Source organism: Notechis scutatus, chromosome 2, assembly GCF_049901735.1.
Source record: "Notechis scutatus isolate UNSWTSFEM ecotype Mainland chromosome 2, rNotScu1.2, whole genome shotgun sequence".
Lineage (NCBI taxonomy): Eukaryota > Metazoa > Chordata > Lepidosauria > Squamata > Elapidae > Notechis > Notechis scutatus.
This window is the reverse complement of record NC_142010.1, coordinates 111,225,984-111,252,995: the sequence shown is the minus strand read 5'-3', so window position 1 is coordinate 111,252,995 and position 27,012 is coordinate 111,225,984. Positions and strand designations below refer to the sequence as shown.

The following is a 27,012-nucleotide window of genomic DNA, read 5'->3' as shown; positions in this document are numbered from 1 at the left end:
GGCAACATGGCGTTATGTTTTTCTTCCATTTGGGCAATAAAATTTCTTTCCTGCAAATCATTCTCCAGCATCTCCACTCCAGAGAGATCCTGATCCACAAGTTTAAAAATCCAGAGTGCTTTCTGCTAGCCATTTTACATGCACATGTCCCAAATTTACTTAATCCAACCTAATCTCACCACAGTTATATATGCATTCCTATTCTTCCAAAAGAAAAAAATGTCCCAGAACAGTGTTGTCAGGGTTTGTTTCTTTGAAGTGAATTTGCCCTAGAGTTTTGAAATGTCTGTTTGCTTTATTTGCAAAGATAAGTGAAAGCAAACAAGTACTTCTAAAAGCCAGGAAACGGTATGGGTAGCCCTCTGAGGTTGCACCCAGAGTTTCACTTAGGAACTTGCATTTCTTCCTTCTCCCTTCAGCCACAAAATTGCTATCTTTCACATGTACAAGCACTCGCATGTTTCCTTCTGCTGGACCTATTCCAGATTCTGATGACTCCTCATTCAAAAAGGAGGAGAGATTCTCAAGTCCCATTGCTATCTCCAAACCACAAATTCCCATGAATAAAATATAACCAAAAGTTTTAGACTATTAAAACAATCTATTTAATGCCAATTAATGGTTTATTACCAGCTCCAAGAGATGGCTCTCTAATGTTGGCTGCAGAACACCAGATCCCTGCTTGCAAACTGTCCTTAGAAACAGCGCACTCTTTGATGTGCTTCCTAAGTGTGCTAAAGTCGTCTCTGTAGCTTGCTTCCATCAGGGGGATGGATCCATAATCTGAGCCTGCTGATGAAGCTTTTTCTTTGTTTTGTTGCCGTCAGCTGAATTCCATGTGGGCATGGATGGCAGCTCCATCACAGAAGAAGGAATCAAGAAAAGAATTGTGGTGGCTGCTCGGGATAACTGGGCCAGCTATTTCTCTCGCCTTTTCCCAGTAAAAGTAAGTTTGCCTACCTCAGCCTTCTATAATGCGACAGTCCTGTTATGTCCTTCCACTAAGATTTAGGGGTTACTTTCCCCTCAGGGCTTCAGCTATTATGGGCAAATCAATAACAGGGCACCCCTCTGGACCAAGCTTTCTGCTACATAAAGGTTGCCTGTGCAGTGAAGGCTGACATTGTTGAAAACTGACCATGAGTAGGTAGACTGTGTGAGTAGATAGGTAGGTAGACCACACCAGAAAGTTTTTAGGCATCATGTTTAAGCCTGTCTCCAGATCATACTACTCTTTTGTTTGTTTGTTATCCTCTCCATTTTTATCATCTCAAGGCAGATTCACACCCAATGCTCCCACCTCCTAATTTCCTCACAACTTTGTGAGGTGGGTCAGACTGAGAGAGGATGACTGGCCCAAAGACACCCCTACCTGGCTTCCTTGCCTAAGGGAGAACTAGACCTTACTGTCTCTAACCCAGCATTTTAGCCACTACACCACGTTGGCTGTTGTTTTTATAATTTAATTGGATTAACCCCTTCTGCTAAACTCTACTTTGTTTAAGTATAGTTTATAGATTAAAGGATTATTGGTTGGCTTTCCCTGTACGGCTGAGCCAAGTCAGATAAGCAATATTTTTTCTTCACCTGGAATTTTCTCTTGTCCCGTCATCTCATTTAATCTGGATGGGTAAAACTGCAAAACTCAGAATGAAAAAAGATAAGGATTTGTGTGTGTGTGTGTGTGTGTGTGTGTGTGTGTGTGCGTGCATGCTAAGAACTGTGCGAGGGAATAATTTGTCAAGGGTAGACCTGGCCTGCCTCTTTTGTGTTCCTCTTTCTTCTGGCCCAGGGGCCTGAAACAGAGCAAGAGACTGCAGTTTTCATCCATCAAACATTTGGTCCAAAGAGCCCAACTCTTCAGATGGTCCACCAAAGCAACTCTCACAAAAGTTTCCTTGCTGCTTGAGCAAACATTTTGTCAACCATTTTGTTGCTGCTGTCTGTTCCCTTCCTGATAGGGAGAAAATGGAAGTGATGTCCAGATACTGGGTGTTTCTCACCGGGGTCTGCAGCTGTTGAAGAAATCCAAAGATGCCAGTTTCAGTTCTGAACATCTGAAAATCCTTTGCAGCTTCAGGTGAGAGGCAATAAAATCCATGTATATAACTGTTTTCTAAATTCATGAGGGAGACCATTGCTTCCTTGGCAGTGGAATACCACAAACTTGATCTACCAAACCTGGCAAACATATAAACAAATGCTGAGTGTGGATACAGCAAATAAATCAGGAATGCTAGCTACTTGTTGGAGAACATCAACTGACTCCACTTGGTGAAAAACTCCTTCATGACGCGAATTTGCACAGCACATCAATTCCCAACAGACTTCCAAAAACATATGGCTTTTTATAGCTATACCGAAGCATTTCATTTCTTCTTTTGACTTTTTTTTTTATTCCTTACCCTATGAGACTTCATGCTTATGAGCAGGGCCTATTTTAGTCCTCCGCATTACTTATCTGTTCAATAAACTTTATATATTTTAGTTTGATAAACCAATTAACATATATACGTACAAATATACGTATTCAATTTTTTAAAAAACCAAATGTTCCCATATTCCCATTGAAACACAAAATAAAACAAGTTTTGCTTTGATCTTCTCATTCAACTCATGTTTGATTCACTTGTCTGAATCATTTTGAGTTATTCAATCTGCTTTTTTTTTTTTTTTTTGCTGCAGCACCACCTGGTCTAGATTGCATTGTGGCAGATTAGAGAGATCAGCAAGTATAGGTTTAGAACTTGATAAAAGGGGAGAGCAGATGACCTCTGCCTTGGTACTTTTTATACTAGTAGATTTCTTATAACTACTTTTGAGAGTACCGAAGCCATGTCCTAACAAAAATTATTCCAGTTAGGCTTAGTAAAGTATGGTAGGTGCTAAAGAACTAAGCCAAGGATGAAAGCCAAACAAGTCAAAGAATTCATGTTCTCTGACTTTTTCAGTTATGCAGATGTCCTTTCTTTGGAGCTGATCAGTCGGAATATCCTTCAGTTCTCTCTGAAAAATGAGCAGCTCATCCTTCATTCTCAAAAAGCTCAGCAGATCAAGGCTACGGTGGAAATCTTCCTGAAAGAACTGAAACAGGTAAGAACGAGATCATTGCGCAAGCCACGAATCCTTATGGGCTGGTTTTGGAGGGATTGTACAGGTAACCCATCTAAAGCACTGAGTGCAAAGGCCAACATTTTAAGGTCAACCTATTTCCCCAAATACAGATAGTCTTTGTATTACGACCCCAACTGAGCCCAACATTTTTGTTGTTAAGCGAAACATTTTTTAAGGGAGTTTTGTCCCATTTTATTACCTTTCTTGCCACAGGTGTTACGTGAATTACTGTAGTTGATAAGTTAGTAACATGGTTGTTAAGTGAATCTGGCCTCCCCATTGTTTTTGCTTGTCAAAAGCTGGCAAAAGGTGATCCCATGACCTTGGGGCACAGTAACGGTCGTAAGTGTGAACCAGTTGCCAAGCACATGAATTTTGATCACATGATCATAGGGATGCTGCAAAGGTTGTGTGAAAAATGGCCATAAGCAGGGGTGGGATATGACAGGGTTAACGAGGTTCGGTGATTTATGATGTGCTTCCCTGCATGCCGTGAGTGCGCGCCTGTAAATCATCATCAGCAAGCTGTGTGCAGAGAAGCAGCCTTTGAAACAGCCCTCTTTTCCTGCTTTTTTAACTACAGCTGTGCCTCGTTCAGCAGCTGAAGTTGAAAAATCAGGAAATAAAGGTCAAGTAAGAGCCCAGGTGGGCAAGTGGGCAAAAACATCAGCAGACATAGAACCGGTTCTATGTCTACTGCTCTTCAGAGCTACCAGTTCTACAGAGGTGGACAGAACCAGTAGAAACTCACCCCTGGCCATAAGCCACTTTTTTCAGCGCCATTGTAGCTTTGAATAGTCACTAAATGAACTGTTGCAAGTTGAGGACTACCTATAATTTCAACCCCTTACCTCTTTTTTTCCTCTCCCGCCCTTCCAAAAGGATTCCAACTATGTCATTGCTATGCGTAACTATGTCACAGATGACAAGAGCCTCTTAAATTTCAAGAAAGGTGACTTCATTCGACTACTTCCCATGAAGGGGCTGGAGCCAGGTGAGAAAGATTCAATCCAATGAATCCTCTTTCAACCTCAAAATATTTCTTGTCAAGAGTGAAACTGCTGTTTCAATGACTGCCAACTGCAGTGTGTGGTTTTGAGCATTTTAGAATTGTTTTGTGCTCAAAACATATCTCTTACTTCCTTCTGATCTCACAAACACAATATATTCAAAAGACTGTCTCTTGCCATGCTGCCTCACATTCAAAACAAGATGTATTAAGCTCAAAATGGGATGTTTTAAATTCAAATATGGCTGCATTTGTTGAAAGAGTTCTTAGACATTACTGAATACTTCGTGTTTGTCTGTCAGGAATTCAATTTGTGAAATTATCTGTCCACAAATAACTAATATCAAGAGTCCATAATGACAACACACACACACACATTGTGATGACGTGGCAAAAAAATAACAAAAAAAAATAACAAAGTCACCAAAGTAGATAAATTCCTTGTAATGCCTCCAACTTGGCCCCCAATGTCCAATTATCCTCGGCAGAAGATCAAACTCTTCCAAAAACAGTCTACAAAGGGAAGAAATGCAGTCCGAACCCAAAATACAGATAAAGTAGAAATAAAAAACCAACACAAACCACACTGAAGTAATGAACACGACAGACCAGGATAATAACTTGCAGACTTCCACAAGATAATGAGGCAGTTGGGAGGATGCCAAAACCCAGATAAGCCTTGGCAAAGATAATGCACACTTTGCTTCCAACAACTTTGCCATGTGCAGTTTGCCCTTTTAAACAGTCTTCCCAGCTGTAGCCCATGAAGGGGATTGGGGCCCTTTCCTCCCCCATAAACCACATTGCTCCCTTATCTGTTCCTCCCTGCGTGCCCTAGGATGAAGAGGGGGCGGGCCTGGGTCTTCCTCTGAATGCCCAGCTGGCCTGTGCCCTTCCCCAGTTTCCTCCACAGCCACCAGAGCCACACTCCCACTCCCTGTCAGCTGTTCCACCTCTCCCTCGGAATCAGAGTCCAACTGGGGAACACATACACACATACACTAATACTTCGAGCAGACAAGCACATTGATTAGCTAATTTTTGTGACACAGTTCTCAATAGCTGTGCTGATTGAAGAATTCTGGGGAGTTTCAAACTCACAAATTAGTAGCCTATTCAGATTTGGAGGGGCTGCCCTATGGGTAATACGTTGCAAAGGCAAGTTGTCTAGCCTAATTTCAATCTTTTCTGTTCAGGTTGGCAGTTTGGCTCTATTGGTGGGCGCTCTGGCCTTTTCCCTTCTGGAATGGTGCAGGTGGTGGCAGCTCCCGATTACCTCAACCTCCACATGAATCAACAGGAAGAAGTCCGAACAGGCTGGAAGAAAAACACACAGGAGAAAATAGTTAACAAGGAGGTGAGGGCTCAAGCAGAGACCAAGGGGATTAGTCATGCCAGAAAGTGAAGGGAGGAGATGGTGTTGTTGCTGAAGAAATGAACACCATCCACAAAGACTGCAGATTATGAAGACAATGCAAGAGATGGAATATGAACATCACAGGATGAATTTGTTTCAGTACCAAGAGTACCGGTTCTCTGATGACTAATTTTCTGTCTCTTCAGAACTCTGCCCCCAGCACAGAGTCAGAAGTTACCAGGCCTAGCACACCTATAAACTCTCTTGATATTTGCCACTACACTATGACGGAGTTTGCGATGGCACATTTCCGAGAAGCCCAATTCATGTAGGTATTCTGTAGCAAAAATCCCTTTAAACATACGCTATTGCAATCTACACTTTCACTTTAACAGCTAGCTGTGACCTGCTTTGTATTATGTTATGTTATCACTGGCATGGGAAAAGATTCTTTGTTTGATTATTGCAACCTTGTATTTGCTGTGTGCAAATATTCAGACATTATCTAGGTTATGTTAATTAATTTCTTGTGTTAATAAAAAGCTGGTGTACAGATAGGTTAAACAGACCAGTGAATAATAGTCTGGGACCATGCTTCCAATTCCTTTATCAATGCAGAGAGGATCTGCTCCTTTGTTTCCCACTGTCAAGTTTATTTGAGCACAGGTTTTCTTCCTCCAAACCTTTTCCATGTATACACTTTTCAGGTCACTTGTTTCACAGAGTTTTAAGGCACATAGAAGTAATTGAACCTTCAGTAACGTCTCAGACATTGCAATTCTGAATTACATTTCTATTCATGATACACACTGTGGAAAAATAAAGAAGATATCAGACAGCTAAATAAAGAACATGCAAAGGAAAGACTACTTCTAGCACCTTTATTCCTATCCAGATATCTCGAAGAAACTGAGCTGTTGTTCTTTTACTTGAAAATAAGGCAATTTTTTCCATAACCAACTGACAGTTGAAATCTCACATCTTTTGGGACCTTTATGGGATCAATTACATAACTACATTATGAGCTGTGGTGGCGCAATGGTTAGAGTGGAGGCTACTTCTGCTGACTGCCAGCTGCCTGCAATTTGGCAGATCGAATCCCACCAGGCTCAAGGTTGACTCAGCCTTCCATCCTTCCAAGGTGGGTAAAATGAGGACCCAGATTGTTGGGGGCAATATGTAAATCACTTAGAGAGGGCTATAAAGCACTGTAAAGCGGTATATAAGTGCTAGTGCTATAGCTATCAAGGATAGATGTTCAATCAGTCATCTAAAATAGCCTTCTGATCCTCCTCCTGAAAAATATTTATTATGCCAGAGATGGATTGGAATGAGAATTTTCAATGGCTGGTGATCTATTTGAAAGATATTGCTATGCTGTCAGAATGATCACAGAAGCTACATGGATTCTTAGCTGCTCAGATATATTTCTCCCAAGACTCTGATTCATCAACTCTACTGGAAATACAGGTTTAGGAGCACCGGAGCACTGGATAAAAATCTTCTTTGCTTGACAAGCTGAAATTTTGCTAATTTGCTGATTAGATAATAACTGGATGATACTGGAAAATGTTCCAATGAACATGTTCATATTTTTACAATATATAGAAAATACGGGCTACTGGCTATGTAGAAAATTGCTATCCATTACAGTCAGCAAGTAATTGTACTCCAAAGAAACATCTCCTTTCCTCTCTCCTCCCCTCCCTTCCCACTCCCCTCCTCATGATTTAACTATCTCCAAATAAATATTTTTATATTTCATTTATATGCACGCACCCACAGCAAACACACACCCATGCATATTCTCCACAAGTTATTATGCTTCATCCTGTTAAATTTCAACCAAATCCCAATCACCGTCTAAATTTCATTATTTTCCCGCCATTTTGTTTAGTGAAGTCACTCTTGATGTGCTGTGATCAATTCTTTTAGTGTATTTATTTAGTCTGCAATATTTAGTTTAATGTTTGATTTATTATAATTACCTTTGTATAATGGTCTTATACAGTGTCTGCTTTTTATATATTTAAAATATGTGTCAATAAAGAATTAAATGTTGAAAAAAGTATGTGAACTTTTTAAATTAACAGCGCACTGAGGTTCATGGAGCTAAGAAACACATTGTCAGGTGCTATCTCAATCTGAGGAAGTATATGATAAAACCAAATCCCAGACTATTGAACAATTTAAAGCATACCTAAAGGGATGTCTTCATCTCTGACCCATGCAGAGAATAAAGTATGTATAGTCAAGGCTATGGTTTTCCCAGTTGCAATGTATGGCTGTGAAAGTTGGACCATAAGAAAGGCTGAGTGCCGGGAGGGCGGAGCTGGCGTCGTGATGATACGGCATGCGATCTTGGTGGTCTGAGATCGCTGCCGATATCTTTGCTCCTGGACGGTCCTATCGGATCTAAACCGTCCCGAAGAGATGGTGAGAGTGAAGAGCGCATCCTGTCGATCCCAGGGATACCGCAAAGTCCCTGGTAGATCCAGGAGAAGCTCTTCTTGCCAGCGGCAAAGAGGCAGCCATTAAAGCTGCTGAAGTTGGGACAGCTCCGAAACGGAAGAGAACAGAAAGAGAGAGTGTTCTGGTTTGGTGAGAACTTTTCTTATTCTAAGATCTGAAAGGACACCCTAAGGAAAAGAAAGAATCTGTAAAAGTTTTGACAGAAGTGATTAAGCGGCGATTTTAAACAGGAATGTCAAAGTAATGGTTTTTTTTTTTCATTGCTGGATTTTCTATACACGATCTTATATATTGAAACTGGACTGGTTTTTTCTTTTACATCTATTTTTTTTTCTCCTTTTTGATTTTGTAATATTTTAGGCTAGAGGCTCCCTTTTAGTTATTTCTTTTTTTTAAAATATCTTTTTTTTTATTAATTATTATTATATCTTGCTTGGAAAAGGAGGGGGAAAGTGAGAGCAAAAAAACTTTGTAACACTGCCAACTAGAGGCTTGAAAATATTCTATTTCCTCTGTGACCAGACAAAGCTGAGAAAGAAAGAACTGAGACTTTTTTTCAAGGACATTCAAGGACATTCAAGGATAAGATAGAGGGAAGAGCATGGGAGAGTATTATTGCAGGTGCTCTTCTGGGTTTCTATCAACAGCTGGAGTCTGGTGTTGAAACCTAGGGGGAAAAAAGGTGATATGTTTTTGGAGAAGAGAGTTATAATAAGAGCCTTGGATAATTAAACAAAGTGCAGTGTGCTCTTTTTACTTTTTCTAAGTTGTGCTATCCCTCCTCACCAGCTTTATTGTATTTCATTTTATCTTTTTTTTTCTTGTAATAACTATTTGGATTTTTGGCTTTGTTGGAGCTTGTCTTTGTTTTTCTTTTTTTCTTTGGAAGTCCAATCTCTATGTTTGCTTTTTATTTTAAAGAGAAAGCCTTAGTATTAATGTTTCCTTTTTTTAAGGGAATAGCCCTTTTTTCTCCTTTCCTGGTATTTTTGTTTTTTCATCTACCTTACTGGTTTATTTTTATGCACTCTTTTCTATTTGAGACCTCTCAATTGGATTAAGGTGTTGAAGAACCTGAAGAATTTTTCCTTTTCCTTTTTTTTCTTTCTTTTTTTTTTCCAAGCCTTTTTCTTCATCTAACTACTGATTGGATTAAGGTATATAAGAACCTGAAGAAATATTGTCCTCCCTTTTTTTTTCTTTCCTTTTTTAATCATTATTATTTGGCTTCTTTTTTCTACTATTTTTATTTCGAACTATAATTGGTCATTTCACAATTGGATTAAGGTTTAGAAGAACCTGAAGATTTTGAATTGCTTAAAATGAGTAGGAAATTTACAGCTCCTGGTTCTTCAATTTCTACTTCTTCCTCTCCACCATCTGGAGGACAATGTTCAATACAGACAATGTTAAAGCAAGAAAAAGAACAAGAAAAAGTGATTATGCAAGGAATTCAAAATATTCAAGCAAGATCAGAGAATATTGAAAAGAGAATAGAGAACTTTGAACAGAGAACATTGAACAAAGAACAGAGAACATTGAAAAAAGAACAGGGAAAACTGATGAAAAAGTGGAGAACATCCAACAAATGATGTTGAAGTATGATGAGAGATTCCAAAAAATTGAAGAAGAAGATAAACAAAGAGATAAGAAGATTGGAGAGACTTGTCAGGTAAATATTATTTAGCAAAGAAGGATTGTGAATACGCTATCAACAATTTCTCTGAGCGATACTAAGTATGGAGCTCAAAATGCAAAACAGGTGATTGTTTTTGTCACGTTCCTCAAGAATGTAGGAGTAGGTTTTCCTGTCTCTATCACCCAAAAGAAAACCATGAAATAACAGAATAACAGAGTTGGAAGGGATCTTGGAGGTCTTCTAGTCCAACCCCTGCTCAGGCAGGAAACCTTGTCCCATTTCAGACAAGTGACTGTCCAGTCTCTTCTTGAAAGCCTCCAGTGTTGGAGCATTCACAACTTCTGGAGGCAAGTTGTTCCACTGATAAATTATTCTGTCAGGAAATTTCTCCTTAATTCTAGGTTGCTTCTCTCCTTGATTGGTTTCTATCCTTTGCTTCTTGTCCTGCCCTCAGGTACTTTGGAGAATAGCTGGACTCCCTCTTCTTTGTGGCAACCCCTCAGATATTGGAACACTGCTATTATGTCATCCCCAGTCCTTCTTTTCATTAAACTAAACATACCCAATTCCAGCAACTGTCCTTTATATGATTTAGCCTTCAGTCGCCTAATCATCTTTGTTGCTCTTGTCTCCTCTTCTCTAGAGTCTCAACATCTTTTTTATATCATGGCAATCAAAACTGGATGCAGTATTCCAAGTGTGGACTTAACAAGGCATTATAAAACACTTCACGTGATCTTGATTCTATCCCTCTGTTAATGTTAGTGATGTAAACACTGAACTTGCTCATAAGTCCTTAATTGTTTAACACTGAGCTTCATTTCCAAGAAAACCTGAATGGGATACAAAGCTTATTAAAACAATATGCAATAAAATAAAAACACTGAAGCTGCATCATTAAAATAAAAATAGAGAAGGTAGCAAATACTGTACCTATGGTCACATAAGACTTCCATCGCCTTCCCAGAAAAACTTCTTATTTTTTACATGCCCTATTTATTCTTTCAGGGTGGAGAAACATGTATGCAGCTGATAATGTCTATTGAGTATTTTAAACTAAATGTTAAAGTTTTTAATTTAAAGATGTTTGGGTCTTGAGAACAGTACTGGGAATTGCTTCAGTCCTTTAGCATAGATGTAAGTTATTGCCTTGCAAAATAGATGAGTGCTCATAGACCATAGTTTAAAAAATTATAAACACAGAAAGCTGCTTTCTAACATTGTCAAGTTAATATGATAGAGACATATTCCTTAAAAAGATATTTTAGTTTTAGCATAGTTTGTTGTGTGAGTCGAACAATGTTGATTGTTCAATAAACTCTGCTAAGCAAAACATGGTTAGTGCAGGGTATGACTCCAGTTGTTATATTTGATATTAGAAAGGCCCCTTCTCTTTTAGTTCTAGAGTCTCTGCCAAAATTTGTTCACATTTGCTGGTTGGTTGTGTTTTTTGTTTTTTTTGGTAAAACACAAGTAACTAATCTTGAAAAGTGAGTGATAGATAGAATCTGAGATCTTCTGCAAATCATTGTACGCTTTTCCACTGTGCAAAGGTTGCATCTGGGACTGACCACTTGCTAGAGATTGGAGCATCTCTTGTAACTTCCCACAATTCATTTTGTAGGTAATCAAGTCTCCATTTTGTGTTTCTGCCAGGCAAGCATGGAATGGCATGCGAATTGAACAGATGGACCCTGCTCTCTTGGTTCAGCATACAATGGTAAATCAGGAGGAGTCCTTGTGTCTGGGTGCCGCCTCCTCTTTGTTATTTGGAGTATGGAAAGAAGTCTTTTTATTTTAATTAATATTTTTTATTTTAAATACAAATAATACAAGCATAGTACATGTACATCTAAATACAAAAGAAAAAAAGAAAAGAAAAGAAAAAATACAAATATTACAGTGCACCCCAACCCCGGAGACCATTTTTTTCTTATAATTATTCTTCTATAACAATTAAAAGATTTACTATATATTCCAATTGTGCCCTTATCCCTTCCAAAATGACATATATTCTTGAGTAGGTTTATTCCCTTTGCCTTCCACCAACACTGTTTTTTATAAAATTCCCCCATATTTCATTATAATTGTTTACTTTAATCATCCCCTTTTTAAATTTAGTTTCTGTTGTTAATTTATCATTTGTTGCCTTATTCAAAATTTCATTATACCACTCATTTCTTTGAATATCCCAATTTCATCCCCAATATTTAGCCATCACTAACCTAGCAATCATTATCAAATTTACAACCAATTTCTTTTTTGTTTCATTTATATCGCGTTTATCCACCAGTAACTGTAATGCAGTTCTCGGTGACATATCTAAATTTACATTCAAAAGTGCATTCATTTCTCTAAACACTATGTCCCATATTTTTTGTGCACTATCACCATCCCACCACATATGTTTATATGTTCCAATCTCTTTCTTGCACCTCCAACAAATATTTGTATATTTACCATTTACTTGAGTTAATTTACGTGGTGTTAGGCACCACCTCCATATCACTTTATATCCATTTTCCTTAACTCTAACTGACATGTTCTTATATATGCTTCTATTCCAAATATTTTTCCAATCATTATCATTTATTTCTCCTAAATCTGATTCCCAAATAAATTTTAAACCTTTTGCATGCTCTTCTAATTCAGTTAATATTCTATATATTTTCCCAGTTCTTCCTTTACCTATATATTTTTCATTCACCTCACATTCTTTTATAATCATTTCAAATTTTGTTAACTGTCTATCTTTCTCCTCGAATCCTTCTTCCACTTTTATCCATTTCTCTAATTGTATCAAATTCAAGCAATTTAATTTAATATCTGATAAAATGTTCTTTAATTGTGTTATATTCTTTATTGCGTTCTTCCAGTCTTCCCATTTATATATCTGATTTTATTTTAATTTACTAATCCATTCTTTCAAATATTATCTTAGGGAATTTCTCCATTTCCACCACTGGTGTTAAAGGAGAAATTCCTGGCATTAACCAGTGTCTCCATTTATTCCATAAATCTATCAAATTTTTAAAAAAGGGATTTTGAATCCTCCTTGCAATTTTTAAAATATCCTTTTTAAACCAATACGTTTCTATAGGATCACCTATTTCCTTTAATTATTTCAACTATATCCCTCCATATTAAATATCTAGTTACTGCTATAATATCTGGGACCACCTTTAAGGAAGAAAATAGATGAGACAAAAAGAAAAGCGAGTTGGGGGCCTTTACTCATTTTTGGCTCTGATCCCATCCAGCATTAGCTGTAAAATGTGGGGGGGCCCCAATGAATTATTCTTGTGCAAATTGACAAAAAAAAAAGTTGCTTAGTCATGTATTAAATTTCATTGGGGAAAGAGGACACGCCCATCATTTTCTGCATATCTTTTTAAAATCCACTGCCTCTGTTGAATCTCTGCCTTCTGACTTTGTAGGTACCAATCCAGGAAGCTCTCCTGTTTCATTTTGAAGATGAGTTGAATGACTTGGCTACAAAACTTTTTTTGAGTACGTAATGGTCCATTAATGAATCAATGAGAAGTGATGGGTAGTCTAAGAGCCATAGTTAGAACGAAAATTCTGCCGACTGTCGGCTGCCGGCAGTTCAATTCTCACTGGCTCATGGTTGACTCAGCTTTCCATCCTTCCGAGGTCCATAAAATGAGGACTCAGGTTGTTGGGGGGAAATATGCTGACTCTGTAAACTGCTTAGAGAGGGCTATAGAGCAGTGGTGGGATTCATTTTTTTTTACTACCGGTTCTGTGGGCGTGGCTTGGCAGGCGTGGTAGGGGAAGGATACTGTAAAATCTCCAGTCTGAGGTGGTATTTGCCAGTTCTCCAAACTACTCAAAATTTCTGCTAACGGTTCTCCAGAACTGGTCAGAACCTGCTGAATACCACCTCTGCTATAGAGCCCTGTGAAGCAGTTTGTAAGTCTAAGTGCTATTGCTATGGCTATTGCAATTGCAACAGCACTGATTAAACTTTTATTTATTTGCCTATGGATTCAGGAAAGGTGCTGAGAACATTTCTACTTTTACTAGTTCTCTGAAAATCAACTACCAGGATTATATTTTTGCTAGGATAACTCCATATATGTTGCTTTTGCATTTTTCAAAACTTTTCCAGCTGACAATGTGGTAAATAAAAGACAAATGATGGGGGCAGGAGAGAAAGGATTAGTAGTTAGTCATCATCTTAAATGAAATGTGAGAAGGGGATGCTATTTATATTGGACACTCAACCTGTAAAAACGATTTTGGTTATGTATAAACATTTTAAACACTGTTGGAATGAGAAATCTTTTTAAATGCAATGTTTGATCCCCTCGCATTTTAATTTTTTTTAATCTTTTTTTAAAATAGATTCTTTAGCAAGAATTATTTTAGACACCAGGCAGCACTGCAAGTTCTTATGAGATGGTGCTTATGCATTTCCTCTCCCACATTTTCTGATAATTTTCAAAAGATCTTGTACAAGAACAGAGAAATCCCTTGCATTTGGGTCTATAGTTTTATTTTATTGTACATAATTGGTGGTCAACAACAGATGTTTACAAAAGTTATATTGCTAATTCTTATTCTGAATCATCCTCTTTAGAAAACTCACACACGTTCACTGGCAGTTTCTCTTTCCTAAGTGGAAGATAAATTTAGATATTGTACTGTTTATGTTTGATGTTGATAATACTGATCAAAACAGAGGCCCCTGAATCTCCTCTTAGGAATCAGTGCCATAACCCTATATTTTACTTTTCCAGCTAAGATTAATGCTGATTTCTTATTTTGAAGCTCTGATGAGATTCATGGGAGACCAGCCAGGCCTAAAGAAACAAGATAAAATGGATTATATCTATGATATCCTTCAGGTTTGTGGCTCTTGTGGTGGATTTGTGTAGATAACTGTGACTGAATGAGACGTGGAAGGCATCAGGTTTCTACTGAAGGGGCCTTGATGGCCTTGAAAGGAGATTGATTTTGAGATGCTTATTTTCCCTTTCTATTCCCCTTGACGAACTCTAGGATCTCATACCTTATCTTAAATTCAATTATGCACTTTTAAGCATTTGTAAAATAACAGTCATAGATCAAGAGGGAGCAAAACATTTTAGCTGACAATCAAGATAAAGTAGGGAATGGGAGGAGGGAAAGGAAGCAAAAAAGTTAGGAAAGGAAAGAAGTTAAACACTCCAAGTTCTCAGAGTCATTTCAAAATATGAGTTCTTATCACTAATGGGTTGATATATAGTCTGGTTTATTTCAAAACTATGGTAAGCTAGTGCTGTTGCCTTTTTGTTAAACTTTTGAGAAGATCTGAGCTTCTGCTCTGAGTTCAGCAGGAAATTCATTCCTGATTCCTTTTCTGTGGCACATATAACTTGCCTCTTTGACCTCCAAATTCTGCTTGCTAAAGGTGTGATGGTTAAGTGGAATAGGAAGTCCCAGTTTCTGGGTTCTTCATCAGAACCAAAGGGTTTTTCATATATTCCTAACAACCACAATGCAGATTATCATGAAATACTGACCTCAATCTGATCTCAGAGTCCAATGAAAGTGCCAGATAACACGCCAAACTTGGGAGTTCAGGATTGCAAAGTACAATTAGGGACCATTGCAGAAAAGTTAATATCCTAGTGTTTCTCAGAACAGGGGTAATCCTAGTGCCTCCCATGTGGCCTGCAAGAGAAGAGGAAACTAAATTTTTCACATTTTCCCCCCTCGGTTTTTACAGTGGTGCAAAGATAAGAAGACTCTGCATGATGAGGTTTACTGCCAGGTTATCAAGCAAATCACTGGAAATCCTAATATGTAAGCACCAGAGAACGTAACACTGATTCTTCACATCTTGCATGGGTTGCTGATTGATTCCTGACAAATATTTAAAGTATTGTTTTTTAAACTGGTTCATTAAATAAGAAACTCCTTGTTGCCCCACACTGCCAAGTGGCCAAGGGAACCAAAACCAGAATTTGTTGCTTCTCCATGGTGGTACCATTGCTCTCAGTAGACTCCCAATGGGATAGAAAGGCAATAAATAAATAAATAAATAAATAAATAAATAAATAAATAAATAAGGAAGGAAGGAAGGAAGGAAGGAAGGAAGGAAAGAAAGAAAGAAAGAAAGAAAGAAAGAAAGAAAGAAAGAAAGAAAGAAAGAAAGAAAGAAAGAAAGAAAAGATAGGAGTAGTGACACATCAGTCTGATGGACTCTGTTTTGGGAATTGACAGATAATTTATTTTTCTGTTACAGTCTTATATTTTTAGATGACGTTTTCTTTTATTCTTACATAGTTCTACAGAAGGCTATAGGCTACAGTTGCTCCAGATAAATGTACGTTGTCTTAGTTTTAACTTCAAGAGTACAATTATGTTATCTCATAGGCTTATTTTTTAAAGATACAATGGCAGTCCTATATAGAAAGCTCTCACCAGATCTTGGGTTTATGTTTTTTTTTTAGTGCTGAGATGGGCAATCTTATGATGATCACATCCTCACTCCCCCCCCCCCTTTTTTTTGAGGGCAAGGTGTTATGTTGTGGTGGGGTTCATTGGTATTTTTTAAAATTGTGATGTGGCTATTTGGAGACTTACACAGCTGTTGTCACATTTCCCACTTCAAAATTCCATTTTTGTACTTCATTTACCACCACCTTCTCATTTATTTCTCCTCACTGTTCTATCTTTTTTTTCTTTTCCCCTTTTGGTTGATAAGAAATATTTTCATTTGTGATCTCTGAGATGTACTCAAAGTCTGTCACGGTTCTTTCTTTGTTCCAGGGACAGTTGTCGCCTTGGCTGGCAGCTCCTCAGCCTTTTGACTGGATACTTCCTTCCATCTAGTACCTTGAGGCCTTACATCACTGAGTTTTTGCAGCAGATCTGCTGTGATAGCACCCACCACTGCTCAGGTACATGGCCTGTCTCCTCCTATTCATTAGTTGTGAAGAATCTGTGGTGGGATTTTCCATGCTCACAGTCTATCCACCACCAACCCTTCATTTCTGAATGTTCCTTAACATCCTTTTAATAGTCACAAGTCAACTGCCAACCCTTAGTCCTGTGTGGGGAAGGTAGGTGGGGAACTCATGCATGAGTTCCAGCACCTAATTCTATTTTAGCAGAAGCCTCTTTAAATGTCAGTCACACTTCCTACATCGTATGCTCAACCTTGTGCGTGTGTTTTTTAATCCCCAGAAATAGCCAAGGATTGCCAGAGCAACCTGAGGAAACTAATCGTGTATGGAGGCCGTCAACACTTGCCATTTTTTGCGGAGATGAGAGCATTTTTGGTAAATGAGAAGGAGATATCAGGGTCGGGGTAGGAGTGTCTCCTGCTTGGGTGCTGAAGCCTTCCAGGCAGAAAAGCAGAAAAGAACCTAGCTGGGGAAGAGGGTAAAAACAAAGCAAATACTGGAAATAGGACAGCTTTTTTATGTGCATCTTGAGGTTGAATCATCTGCATGAACATGATTTATGAAGGTCAGGGTTGAAGGCAATTTGATGTGTGAGAAAACAGGCTTTTTTGAGCAAAGGTTTATTTGTGCTGCTGAGTATACATCTTTAGGGAGGCCTGATGTCCAGAATTACAACAAACTATTCAAATGTTTTAGAATTTAATATTTTGAACAGCTTCATCCTCTGGCAGAATTCACCTTAAAGACCACAATTACCCCAAGGTTCATTATTCTTGTGCACAATTTTTCTATATTTTTGATTATTTGAAAAAAGTAGTCTTTAGGGTGGTGAATTTTTAGAGGCAAATTGTGGACTTATGACAAAACCCGTTTTGACAGGTCACATTATTTGCACACATATTTATAATAAATTTTGTGTACATCCTTGATGTTCATTAAGAAGTTTTGAAGAAGTAAGCCCAGACGTGGTATTCAGCAGGTTCTGACCAGTTCTGGAGAACCGGTAGAGGAAATTTTGGGTAGTTCAGAGAACCGGCAAATACCACCTCTGACTGGAGTTTTTACAGTATCCTTCCCCTGCCACGCCCACCAAGCCACGCCCACAGAACCAGTAGTAAAAAAAATTGAATCCCACCACTGAGTAAGCCAGAAGAATATGTAGCTCAAACAAATTCTTCTTTGAGATGATTAGAAGCAGTTATAAGAGAAGAAATCCAAGAACATGTGTTATGTAGAACAATGTATCTGGAATAATAGATGTTGTAACAATATTTGAAGGAAAACAAGATCCATAGCTGCTATACTGTATCAATCATAGTAATATGTGTGATTACAATGACCCAGAAATAATTTTTTTACTTATTAATGCTAAGGATGCAACTAGTAAGACTAGCTCAGATAGCTCACATATGTCTTTGCTTTCATCAAAATTATCTTTTTAATTTTAATTTAAATACTAAACTAAAGGTTTAGCTACAGGTTCCATTGATTTGAAGAATAAAAAAATGGTAGTCTTCTATTTATGACCACAATAGAGACCAGAATTTCTGTTGCTAAGTGAAGTGGTTGTTAATAGAACAGTGCCTGGTTTTAGAGATATTTTTTTTGCCATGGTAGTTAAGTTAATCAATACAGTTGCTAAGCAAATCGCTGGTCATTAAGCGAATCTGGCTTCTCCATTGACTTTGCTTGTCAAAATCTGGCTGGGAAAGTTGCAAATGGCGACCAGGTGAATCCAGGATATTGCAACCATTGTAAACACATGCCGGTTGCCAAGTATCTGAATATTGATCAGGTGAGGATCTGTTGTAAGTCACTTTTTCCAGTGCTGTTGTAATTTTGAATAGTTGCTAAGTGAATCAATGTAACTTGAGAACTACCTCTACTCAAGTGCTTAATTCTATTTCTCAAGGGCTGCATTTTGCCAAGAACTGGCTTTCAATTAGGAACAAAAATGCCTACGTTGTACTGATTCTTGCTTTCCTGTTGTCAGAAGGGCCACTGTTTCCGCCGGATATCAATCGTCTTACCTGGAGGTGTGCGATGTAATGCAAAGATTAAGATGTTCGCTGTAAGTTTCTGTTTAGTCCATTAAAAAGGATATTGTGGAGTGGTGTTTCATATATCCATGGTGATGTGTATTTTCTTTCTTTTTTAAATTAATGTTGATGTTGCCTTATTGAGAGGACACTCAAAGAGCAGTTTGAGGCAGACATCTAAGAGGCCAGCCTGCATCTTGGGTGACTCAGTGATGCTCTTTTCTTTTGAAGTTCTTGTGTCTTCTTATCTGAACCGTAATATTTTTTTCTAGCCTTTTGAGGAGGGAAGATTGAGGGAGCTTGGCAACAGTGGTTTGCATCCTTGGATTAAAAAGAAGCAGATGAAAACAACCTGAACTTGGAGTCACAGCAGACAATAAATACTCAAATGGCCCGACTAACTTCCTTGTATTCCTTCCTTTGAATTATTTATGGGTACATTAGGAATCCCTCCAAATTTCTCCCTTTTTAAAAATTTGAGCAAAGCTTTGTAACCTGTTTGCTGAGAGGTGTAGACACAATCACACTTTGGATTAAAGCTCATGATAAGAATGCTAAATTCTCTCTCGCTTGTTGTGAAAATCCAAAACAAACAAGATCATCTTTCTGAAAACTGAGAGGGCTTGTTCCACCCACTGTTTCTCAACTTTTTTTTTCTTTTTTGTATGTGTGATTGTTCCTATACCAACCTATTTTTAAAAGTAATGGAATTAAACAAATATTAAATCTCACTTATCTATCTCCTTTGCACCTTTTGATTTTTAAAATGAAAGACGCTGAGTCCAAGACTGCCCTTGCCTTGGAAGGCCTCATTCATGCATTTGGCAGGGTACATTTTTCCAGACAAAACAATTTGCGTACACTTAAATAAACTATTTTTTTTTCTGGTGGTAGGTTACAGCAGATGTGTTAAAGCAAATCTGTGAGAACATAGGAGTTACTGAGTTGGGGGAGATCCAAGAATTTGCCATCCTAGCCAACAAAGACAAAGGCAAGTGTACCGGGGCTAATGGTCAACTTCAATACAGTGAAATCTGCTAAATATGGAGATTCACCCTGGTGTAGCTTTATCCTTCCCACTGACTTCTACTGCCAGGTAATTCTCTGGGGTTATATACGGTCATGTGAAGAAGAAAGTACACACCTTCTTTGAGTTCTATGGTTTTATGTATTAGGAGGGCATAGTGAAAATCATCTGGTCCTTAGCAGTGCTTAAAAGTAGATGAACAACAACATATGACATGGCTTTTCCATTTCGGCTTTCTGTTTGTAAAATAAATGATGACATGGTGTAGTTCAATCACATCATTGGTCGGGTTGTGACGTATTGCGACGTTTTTTGCCTTTGTGGAGCCTGTGTGGCCTGTGTGTGATGTATCCAGCTGTCAGTTTGGCAGGCCTGGTGTAATATGTATGTTTTGTTCATTTGAGGTTGTATTTATCTACTTTCAAGCACTGCTAAGGACCAGGTGATTTTTACTATGTCCTAATACACATAAAACCATAGAGGGTGTTTTTTCTTCTTCACATGACTGTAATTTCTCAAGGCTTACATGTGAAGAATATATTCATGATGATAGCCCTGATATTGATTTTAGGGCCGTGTTATGATGTGCGCATGGATAGAGAATCTTGCACATATTTATTTAAAGTGCGGCTTTGTGATGGTTTGCTCCATGCTTGGTTTGGAAGGCTTCATATTCCCTTTTAAAGGAAAAGATTTGCCAGTACTCCTGGATCTGGGCCAGGTAGCAGTGGGAGACCTTTTTTCCCTGTTTTGAACCAGTTTTTGATACAATAGCAGGTTTATAATCCTTTCTAGAAATTACAGCCTGTTGATTGCCATATTTTATCATGGTAATGTAGAGTTTTAAGGGAATTTAATTTAGGTTTTTGTTTTTAGTGAGCAATCTCTTGTCTCATTCATGAAATTTGATGGAGAGTCCAAATATCACCTTTCTTTTTTAATTTTCCCATATATGCCCCACCCATTCTTTTCTTTCTCTCTATAGAAAATTCATTGAGGTAGGGAATATGACAAAGCTATAAATGCCTTTTGTTTGTTTACTAAAAGTTGTCTCTTTGAATGTAGTCATTACATTACATTAGCATTTCCAATGTTAAAAATCTAATTGCTTGTTAAGGCACATATCTTTGTCAGCAGCTCTTTTATTGCTTTTTTAAAAAAATAACATTTAAATTGCATCTGCTCCTTTTAAGTGTAGGTGTAGATGTCATGTTTTGCTTTCAAATGATGCCAAATATATATTTCTCCTTCTGTCATGACATTGGGGGTGGGGGCGGGCTTCTCTATGGAATAACTAAAAGGGCATTTAACTAAAAGTTTTATGAGACAAAGATAGAAAGATGTAGACAGAAGAAAATGTTACTATTTTCTTTATAAGCGATGATATTGTTCAGTGAAAATTGACAGACAAGCTGGATGAGTTTAATAGGTGGAATTGTATACATATTTGCTACATTTTGCTATCAGCTTGAAGATTGTAAAGTTACCATATAGTATAGTAAAGGGGATAAGGTTGCCTTACATTTGAGGAAATAGGTTGACCTTAAAATATTTGCCTTTGAGCTCAGTGCTTTGGATGGGGATGGCATGACCATGGTTCTTTATCCTATGCAGGCAAGATGATAAGGCCTTTGCACCAGGAGGAATATGTCCTCGACTATTTGTTAGAAGAAAGTTCAATAGAACTACATTTCTGTAGGATCACTTGGAAGATTCCTTTGCACTTCGATAATGAGATCTACATCAACATTCATTATAACCAGGTATGAAAGGAACAGTCTTGGACTCTTAGTAAGACTATGAAGAGCTGGTATGAGATTATGGTTAAGGCCTGGACAACATCTTGGCCATAAAAACGCAATGGGATTGAATGTGTGTCAGTGACAGTCTACCCATAGTAGATCAGGGGGTTGTTGTGAGGATACAATTAAGATAGGTCTCCATGTATGTCTTCTTGAATTCCTGGAGAAGATGTGAGATGATGAACAATGATGATACAAAGGACAGCTGTATAATTCTTATGGAAGGTGACTCATTGGCTAAGAGTACATGATAAATTCCTATACCCACTTTGCTGAATTTGCTGTATTTATTTACTGAACTTTTTTGTTGTTATCACAGGATAATGTTAGGAGTTGCAACATCTGTACAATTACAAATGTTCCTTCAATGATGCCCACTTTAAAAATCTACTACGGAGAAGTACAAAGCAAACTCTCTTCTGGTTTATTTATTTCTAGGTCTTGCAGAAATATATGACAGGAACACTGTTGTTGCAGCAAACCAGCAAACTTGGGCAGCAGCTGGGCATCTTGGCTTTGCTTCAGCACTGGGCCAGAGGAGCTCAGTCGGTCCCTACAAGGTAAGTCTTTCTGCAGTATTGGAACAGAGGTAGGCATATCAATTCAGAATAGGTTGTAGACTAGGTTATTTGTTTATTTGTTTATGCAGTCTAGGAAACGGCCCCAAAGAGGGAGAAAATTGTAATATTAAGGAAATGAGTAATTGCCATGACCCATTAAAGCAGTTCTTTACAGATGATGACACCTCTGTTAGCATACTCAACAGACTTGCAACACCCCAAATTGCATAATTTCTCTTCCCTTCCAAAACCTAGGTAGCTTTCTATTAATCCATTTTCAAAAAAGCATACATAGAATGAACAATGTGCCATACACAAAAACAAGGACCTGAGACAAGAATATGTGTATGTGTAATTTAAAAACTGCCCATCTCCCTCAGAGTGACTCTAAACAGCAGCCAGTTAAACTCCCCTGCCTCTGCATAGGATCCTGATTCACCATCCAGATCAGTTTCCCCCATAACTACGGCATTTACGCATAGAGTTGCCAATTGCACACGAACACTTAGCATTTTTCTGAATACTTTTTAATTTCAGTTTATGGTCAAGTCCATATTTTCTATTTGTCTAAATAGAGAGGAACTGAAGAATTACATCCCTGTTTCAGACACGCACATCAGCCCAGATATCATTGAAATTGGCATGGCTTATCAACTGGAGACAATAGAACCACTTGAGCCCCTGCAGGCACAAATACGTTTTATTGGTGAGTTCAACAGCTGCATTTGATCAACATCTTAAAATTGGTTCTGGTTTTATGCTGCTACCTGAAATATGTTTTGTATGGGGTAGCATGGGATTTGAAGGGGATGTTTTTTATATACCTATTTTCCTGAAAAGTTGTATGTACATTTTATATCTACTGTACATGTATTTTATAATTATCCTCAATAGGCAAGATTTTGGCATGGCTTTATTGCTATTTCATCTTATTTCTATATGGATATAAGTTGTATATTTGTTCTGACCTAGGCTTCCCAAGGGAAGCAGACTCCTCGTCCCGATAAAACCCCTTTTATATAGGTTAAAGTGAATTCCTCTCCAGCAAAGTCCCGGAAAACAGTTTTTCACGACATTTCACAACTACAAACCTTCATCAGGCTTGGAGAGTTGCCAGGCTGATATCTTCCAAACGCCATGCTGTGGCAGCAATTACTTGGCAAGAAGTCAGGAACAGATCTTCACCCTAATGAATTGAACTAATTGTCTCCTGCAAACACCACTTCCCTTTCGGTTCTCTTTATTCCCTATGGGAGGGGCCATTCACCGTCCACCTGAGCTTTTACACCCAAGTCGACCCTTGTTCCTTAACCGTTCCCTTCTCCGGGCAGCTCTGCACATGTGCACACTGGGAACAGGCTCCAGCTGTTCTTCTGCCCCACTGATCCCTGACTCTGAAGGCAGCTGATAACTGTCAGTCGGCCCTGGCCTAATCTCTGCCTCCGATGCAGAGCACTTCGTCAGAGCCTTCCCCAGACGCCAGGACTGGCCCATGTTCCTCCTCAACCTCCTCACTGTCTGAGTCTGCTGCCAGCTCTGCTAGCTGCTGGTGGGCCACAACAATATTGTTGCCAAAACTGTGTATGCGTAGACGACCCCTAAGGATGATTTCAGTTTGCAAGTGCTGTGATTCAATGGAGAATCTCTCCCACTCATTACATATAGTCCTTGACTTACAACAATTCATTTAGTGACCATTCAAAGTTACCACAGCACTGAAAAAAGTGACTTATGACCATTGCAGCATCCTCATGGTCACAGGATCAAAATTTGGATGCTTAGCAACTGACTCATGTGAAGCGGTACATCACAGGCTTACAAGGTTCTGTTACAATCTCGATAAAAGTCATTTTGGCCCTTTTGTGGAGTCGATTGATTTGGTACACTAGTGGAGCTAACAAAAGCAGAGAAGTGATCCCTCAGAACAAAATGCAAACTTCCTTAGCCTCATAAAAAAACAGATGCAGTCTCTCCTGTTGCTCTCATGTAAATATAGAGCCTTTCCCAACTCTGCTGTAATTACCCAGTTGGGATGATTTGCAGGCAGGGAATCGTATGGCAATAACTGTCCAACCACAACTGCAAGCATTGTTGGGTATGCAAAGTGTTTGGGTCTGGAGGTTTGGGCAGCTTTGAAAGTGCCACAGCTTCAATGGCTTGGCTTTGAGCCACAGTCTTGCTTTAGCACAGATGGCAACTTGCCCTGGAAAACATGCACAGCTGTGATGTGGGTTTTGCCTATGAGCCTGACATATTACACTCCTTCCTATCTTGTTTCTCTCCTTGCAGAACATGTGATTCAGCTGCCGCTCTTTGGCTATAATGTTTTCTCTGTGGAGAGGATCAGTGCTCCAGATATCTCTTCACCTTGCATTGTAGGAGTGAACCAGGAGGAAATTGTTGTCATGAGCAAGGAAACACAGGTAGGGCTACAACAGAAATATCACAATGGATGAAACATTGGAATTTAAATAAATAGGATACCATTCAGGTCAGGACATTGTCACCCGTCTCTTTCAAGTATACCAATCATTCCTTGGCCTGCATTTGTCAGAAGATATTTTCATTCTTTTGTTGAAACACATTCCCTACAAAATTTGATTAGCACCCAGCCATGCTTAGATTTTGAAAGCCAATAAAACCTAGCTCCGTGATGGTGAACCTATGGCACATGTGCCAGAGGTGGCATGCAGAGCCCTCTCTCTGGGCACGTGAGCCGTCACCCCAGCCAGCTCCACCATGCATGCATGCATGCACTTCTTGCTGGCCGGTTGGTCTTCGGGTCTCTGCCGTGCATGTGCTGGGGGGCATGTGCATGCATGAGGCACAGTGGAGCACATGCATGGGGCGCACACATGTTATACTTTGGGGATGCGTGCATGTGCTTTGGGCGCTTGGTGCCAAAAAGGTTAGCCATCACTGACTTAGCTATTTCATTCAGTCTTGCTGGCTGACAAGAAGGATCTCTTTTAAGTGTACGTTAATGCTGCCTGGTACGTGAAGAAGATACTGTATTGTTGCCGTAATGGTTTGCTCTGCTTCTTGTTTAAACCTTGTTTGTATGCTAGCCACTCAGAGCTGGTAACAACTGGAGCAACTTACAAGCCTAAGAAAACCACTTATAGTTTTAGATCAAGTCTTTCATACCAACATTGCCAAAACACAACTCTATTCTGTAGCATTCTGTGTTCCCGGTATTTGAATGCTGTTGGTCACTTTCAGTCCTTCCAGTGGAACTTTACTGGTGTATTTTAATCCACACGCATACAGAACTGGGCAACTAACATGCCTGGGATTTACATTTAAAAATCATTCACAAAATTTCTTATTGACATGTAAGGATGGCCTTCATTGAGAACATTGCCCCTGTGAAAGTGAAATACTAAAGTACGAAAAAGATGACTGATTCTGCCATGTCCACCATGCCTGTCTTTCCTCATGTGCAGAGCAATCAGATCATCATTCCGCTGAAGCAGATACTACGGATGAAATCCTTACGTCCATTCAGTGCTGCTGGCTTTCCAGGCATAGAAATCAACTATGGCTCAATAGAAAATCCCAAGACTATCTGGTTTGAATTGAAACAGGTAACATCAGTTGTGCCGCCTCTTTAGAGAAATATTCAGAAGGTTCACTGCACTATCATTTTTTTCTATTTTTCAACCAAAGATAGCCAAAGCTATAGCCAAAGATAGTGGAGCACAGATCAATGCAGGCAGCAGCTGCGGCTTTGCATTGTAAAAAACAAACAAACCACCCTGTCACAGTTCCAAGTAACAGATCCAATGCAATCAAAACTCTGAAGCCAAGGTGCTCCTCAAGTCCAAATTTATTAGGCATGTCACATTGGCACATTTGGTGAAAACCTGACTCTGAAGGCCGTAAAGGTATTCTCCACCCAAATTAAAATCAAAGTTCTTTCCTCCCAGTCCACATGTCCATCACCTGGTCCAACCAGGTCACAGTCCTAACTCTAGTTGGTTTCAGTCCACGCCTCCCCCACCTGGTGAAAACGTCCTTGGTTCCCAGGAGAAAATGTTTTATTTTGGCATCAAGTCCCCAGCTATCTCTATTCCCCGCTCCCATTCCCAGAGCTCAACCAGCCTTGCTGTGGCAGCCCTGAAGACGCTCCAACATGACCTCAGGGTTGACACCCTGGTTTGCAACATCAGCTTTCAGTGTATATGTTTGGATGAAATGGGTTATTCTAGCTTTAAGAAAAAGGGAGAATAGTGTGCCTACCAATAGCTTTTTTTGTTTGTTTGCTTACCTCAATGATTTGTGGTCTAGTCCAAACCAAAGATGATGGACTTAGGGTAAACATATAGGATCACGTTAAATTTAATTGACCACTTGTTCTTCTTTTTTGTACACTTTTTTGTTGTTGTAGTAGTTGCTAGGTTTGAATGTATGTTCGTTTCATTTCATTTTACCGTTTGTTTTACTGTTTTATATTTTATTTTCTCTGATAAAACAATAAATTTGATCGATTATGGCTCTAAAGCTCTAAACATGATTTATGAAGAAAGAACACTATGTTATCCTAAAAGTTGTATGCTGTGTTTGTACAGGCACAAAGAGAGTTAGATAGAAGGTTTGACAGGAGTTATTTTGAGACTTTGCTTTGGAAGGAGAAACTGCCTGTCTGAAAGGAAAAACAAACAAATATTTCACACTGCTTTCTCTTTTGACAGGCTAAAACATTATATCATTTGATTACAATCATCGGTGAGGAATCAGATTCCCAGGCTTAGTGACAACCAGGAGAAGTTGGCTGCAATATCTTTTCCTGGAACTTGAAAAATGCCCGTAATCTTTTGATGTGTCCACTTGCCAACTGCTTTCTCCCAAGTCAATGTGAGCTATGGAAACGTCATTCTTTTGAACCACCGTTCACTATTCTCCTATCATCATTCCTGCATCACTTCCAGCCCTTCAATTTGCAGATAGCAAAAGCAGCTTCTCAACTTCGAGCCATACAAATATGCCATAGCTACTCTGGAGTATCTTTGGGTGGGTCACCTAACCCAGGGGTGTCAAATTGAAGGTGCTTAGATCTGGCCTGCGGGATCACCC

The 27,012-nt window shown here is 38.8% G+C and overlaps 1 protein-coding gene across 1 annotated transcript in view; it reads left to right on the top strand.

The window, feature by feature from the left end:
• The window catches only part of MYO15B (myosin XVB), a 54,495-nt gene extending 27,805 nt beyond the window's left edge, over window positions 1-26,690 (top strand). The window contains exons 24-42 of the mRNA XM_087954188.1: window positions 828-946; window positions 1,962-2,080; window positions 2,952-3,093; window positions 3,997-4,108; window positions 5,320-5,524; window positions 11,248-11,311; window positions 13,029-13,101; window positions 14,386-14,462; window positions 15,326-15,402; window positions 16,372-16,502; window positions 16,789-16,883; window positions 18,502-18,579; window positions 19,442-19,538; window positions 21,189-21,337; window positions 21,815-21,936; window positions 22,512-22,642; window positions 24,226-24,359; window positions 25,383-25,523; window positions 26,631-26,690. Coding sequence (XP_087810314.1) covers window positions 828-946; window positions 1,962-2,080; window positions 2,952-3,093; window positions 3,997-4,108; window positions 5,320-5,524; window positions 11,248-11,311; window positions 13,029-13,101; window positions 14,386-14,462; window positions 15,326-15,402; window positions 16,372-16,502; window positions 16,789-16,883; window positions 18,502-18,579; window positions 19,442-19,538; window positions 21,189-21,337; window positions 21,815-21,936; window positions 22,512-22,642; window positions 24,226-24,359; window positions 25,383-25,523; window positions 26,631-26,690 — 2,126 coding nt within the window. The remainder of the gene's footprint in view (window positions 1-827; window positions 947-1,961; window positions 2,081-2,951; window positions 3,094-3,996; window positions 4,109-5,319; window positions 5,525-11,247; window positions 11,312-13,028; window positions 13,102-14,385; window positions 14,463-15,325; window positions 15,403-16,371; window positions 16,503-16,788; window positions 16,884-18,501; window positions 18,580-19,441; window positions 19,539-21,188; window positions 21,338-21,814; window positions 21,937-22,511; window positions 22,643-24,225; window positions 24,360-25,382; window positions 25,524-26,630) is intronic.
• Window positions 26,691-27,012: the final 322 nt, after the last annotated feature.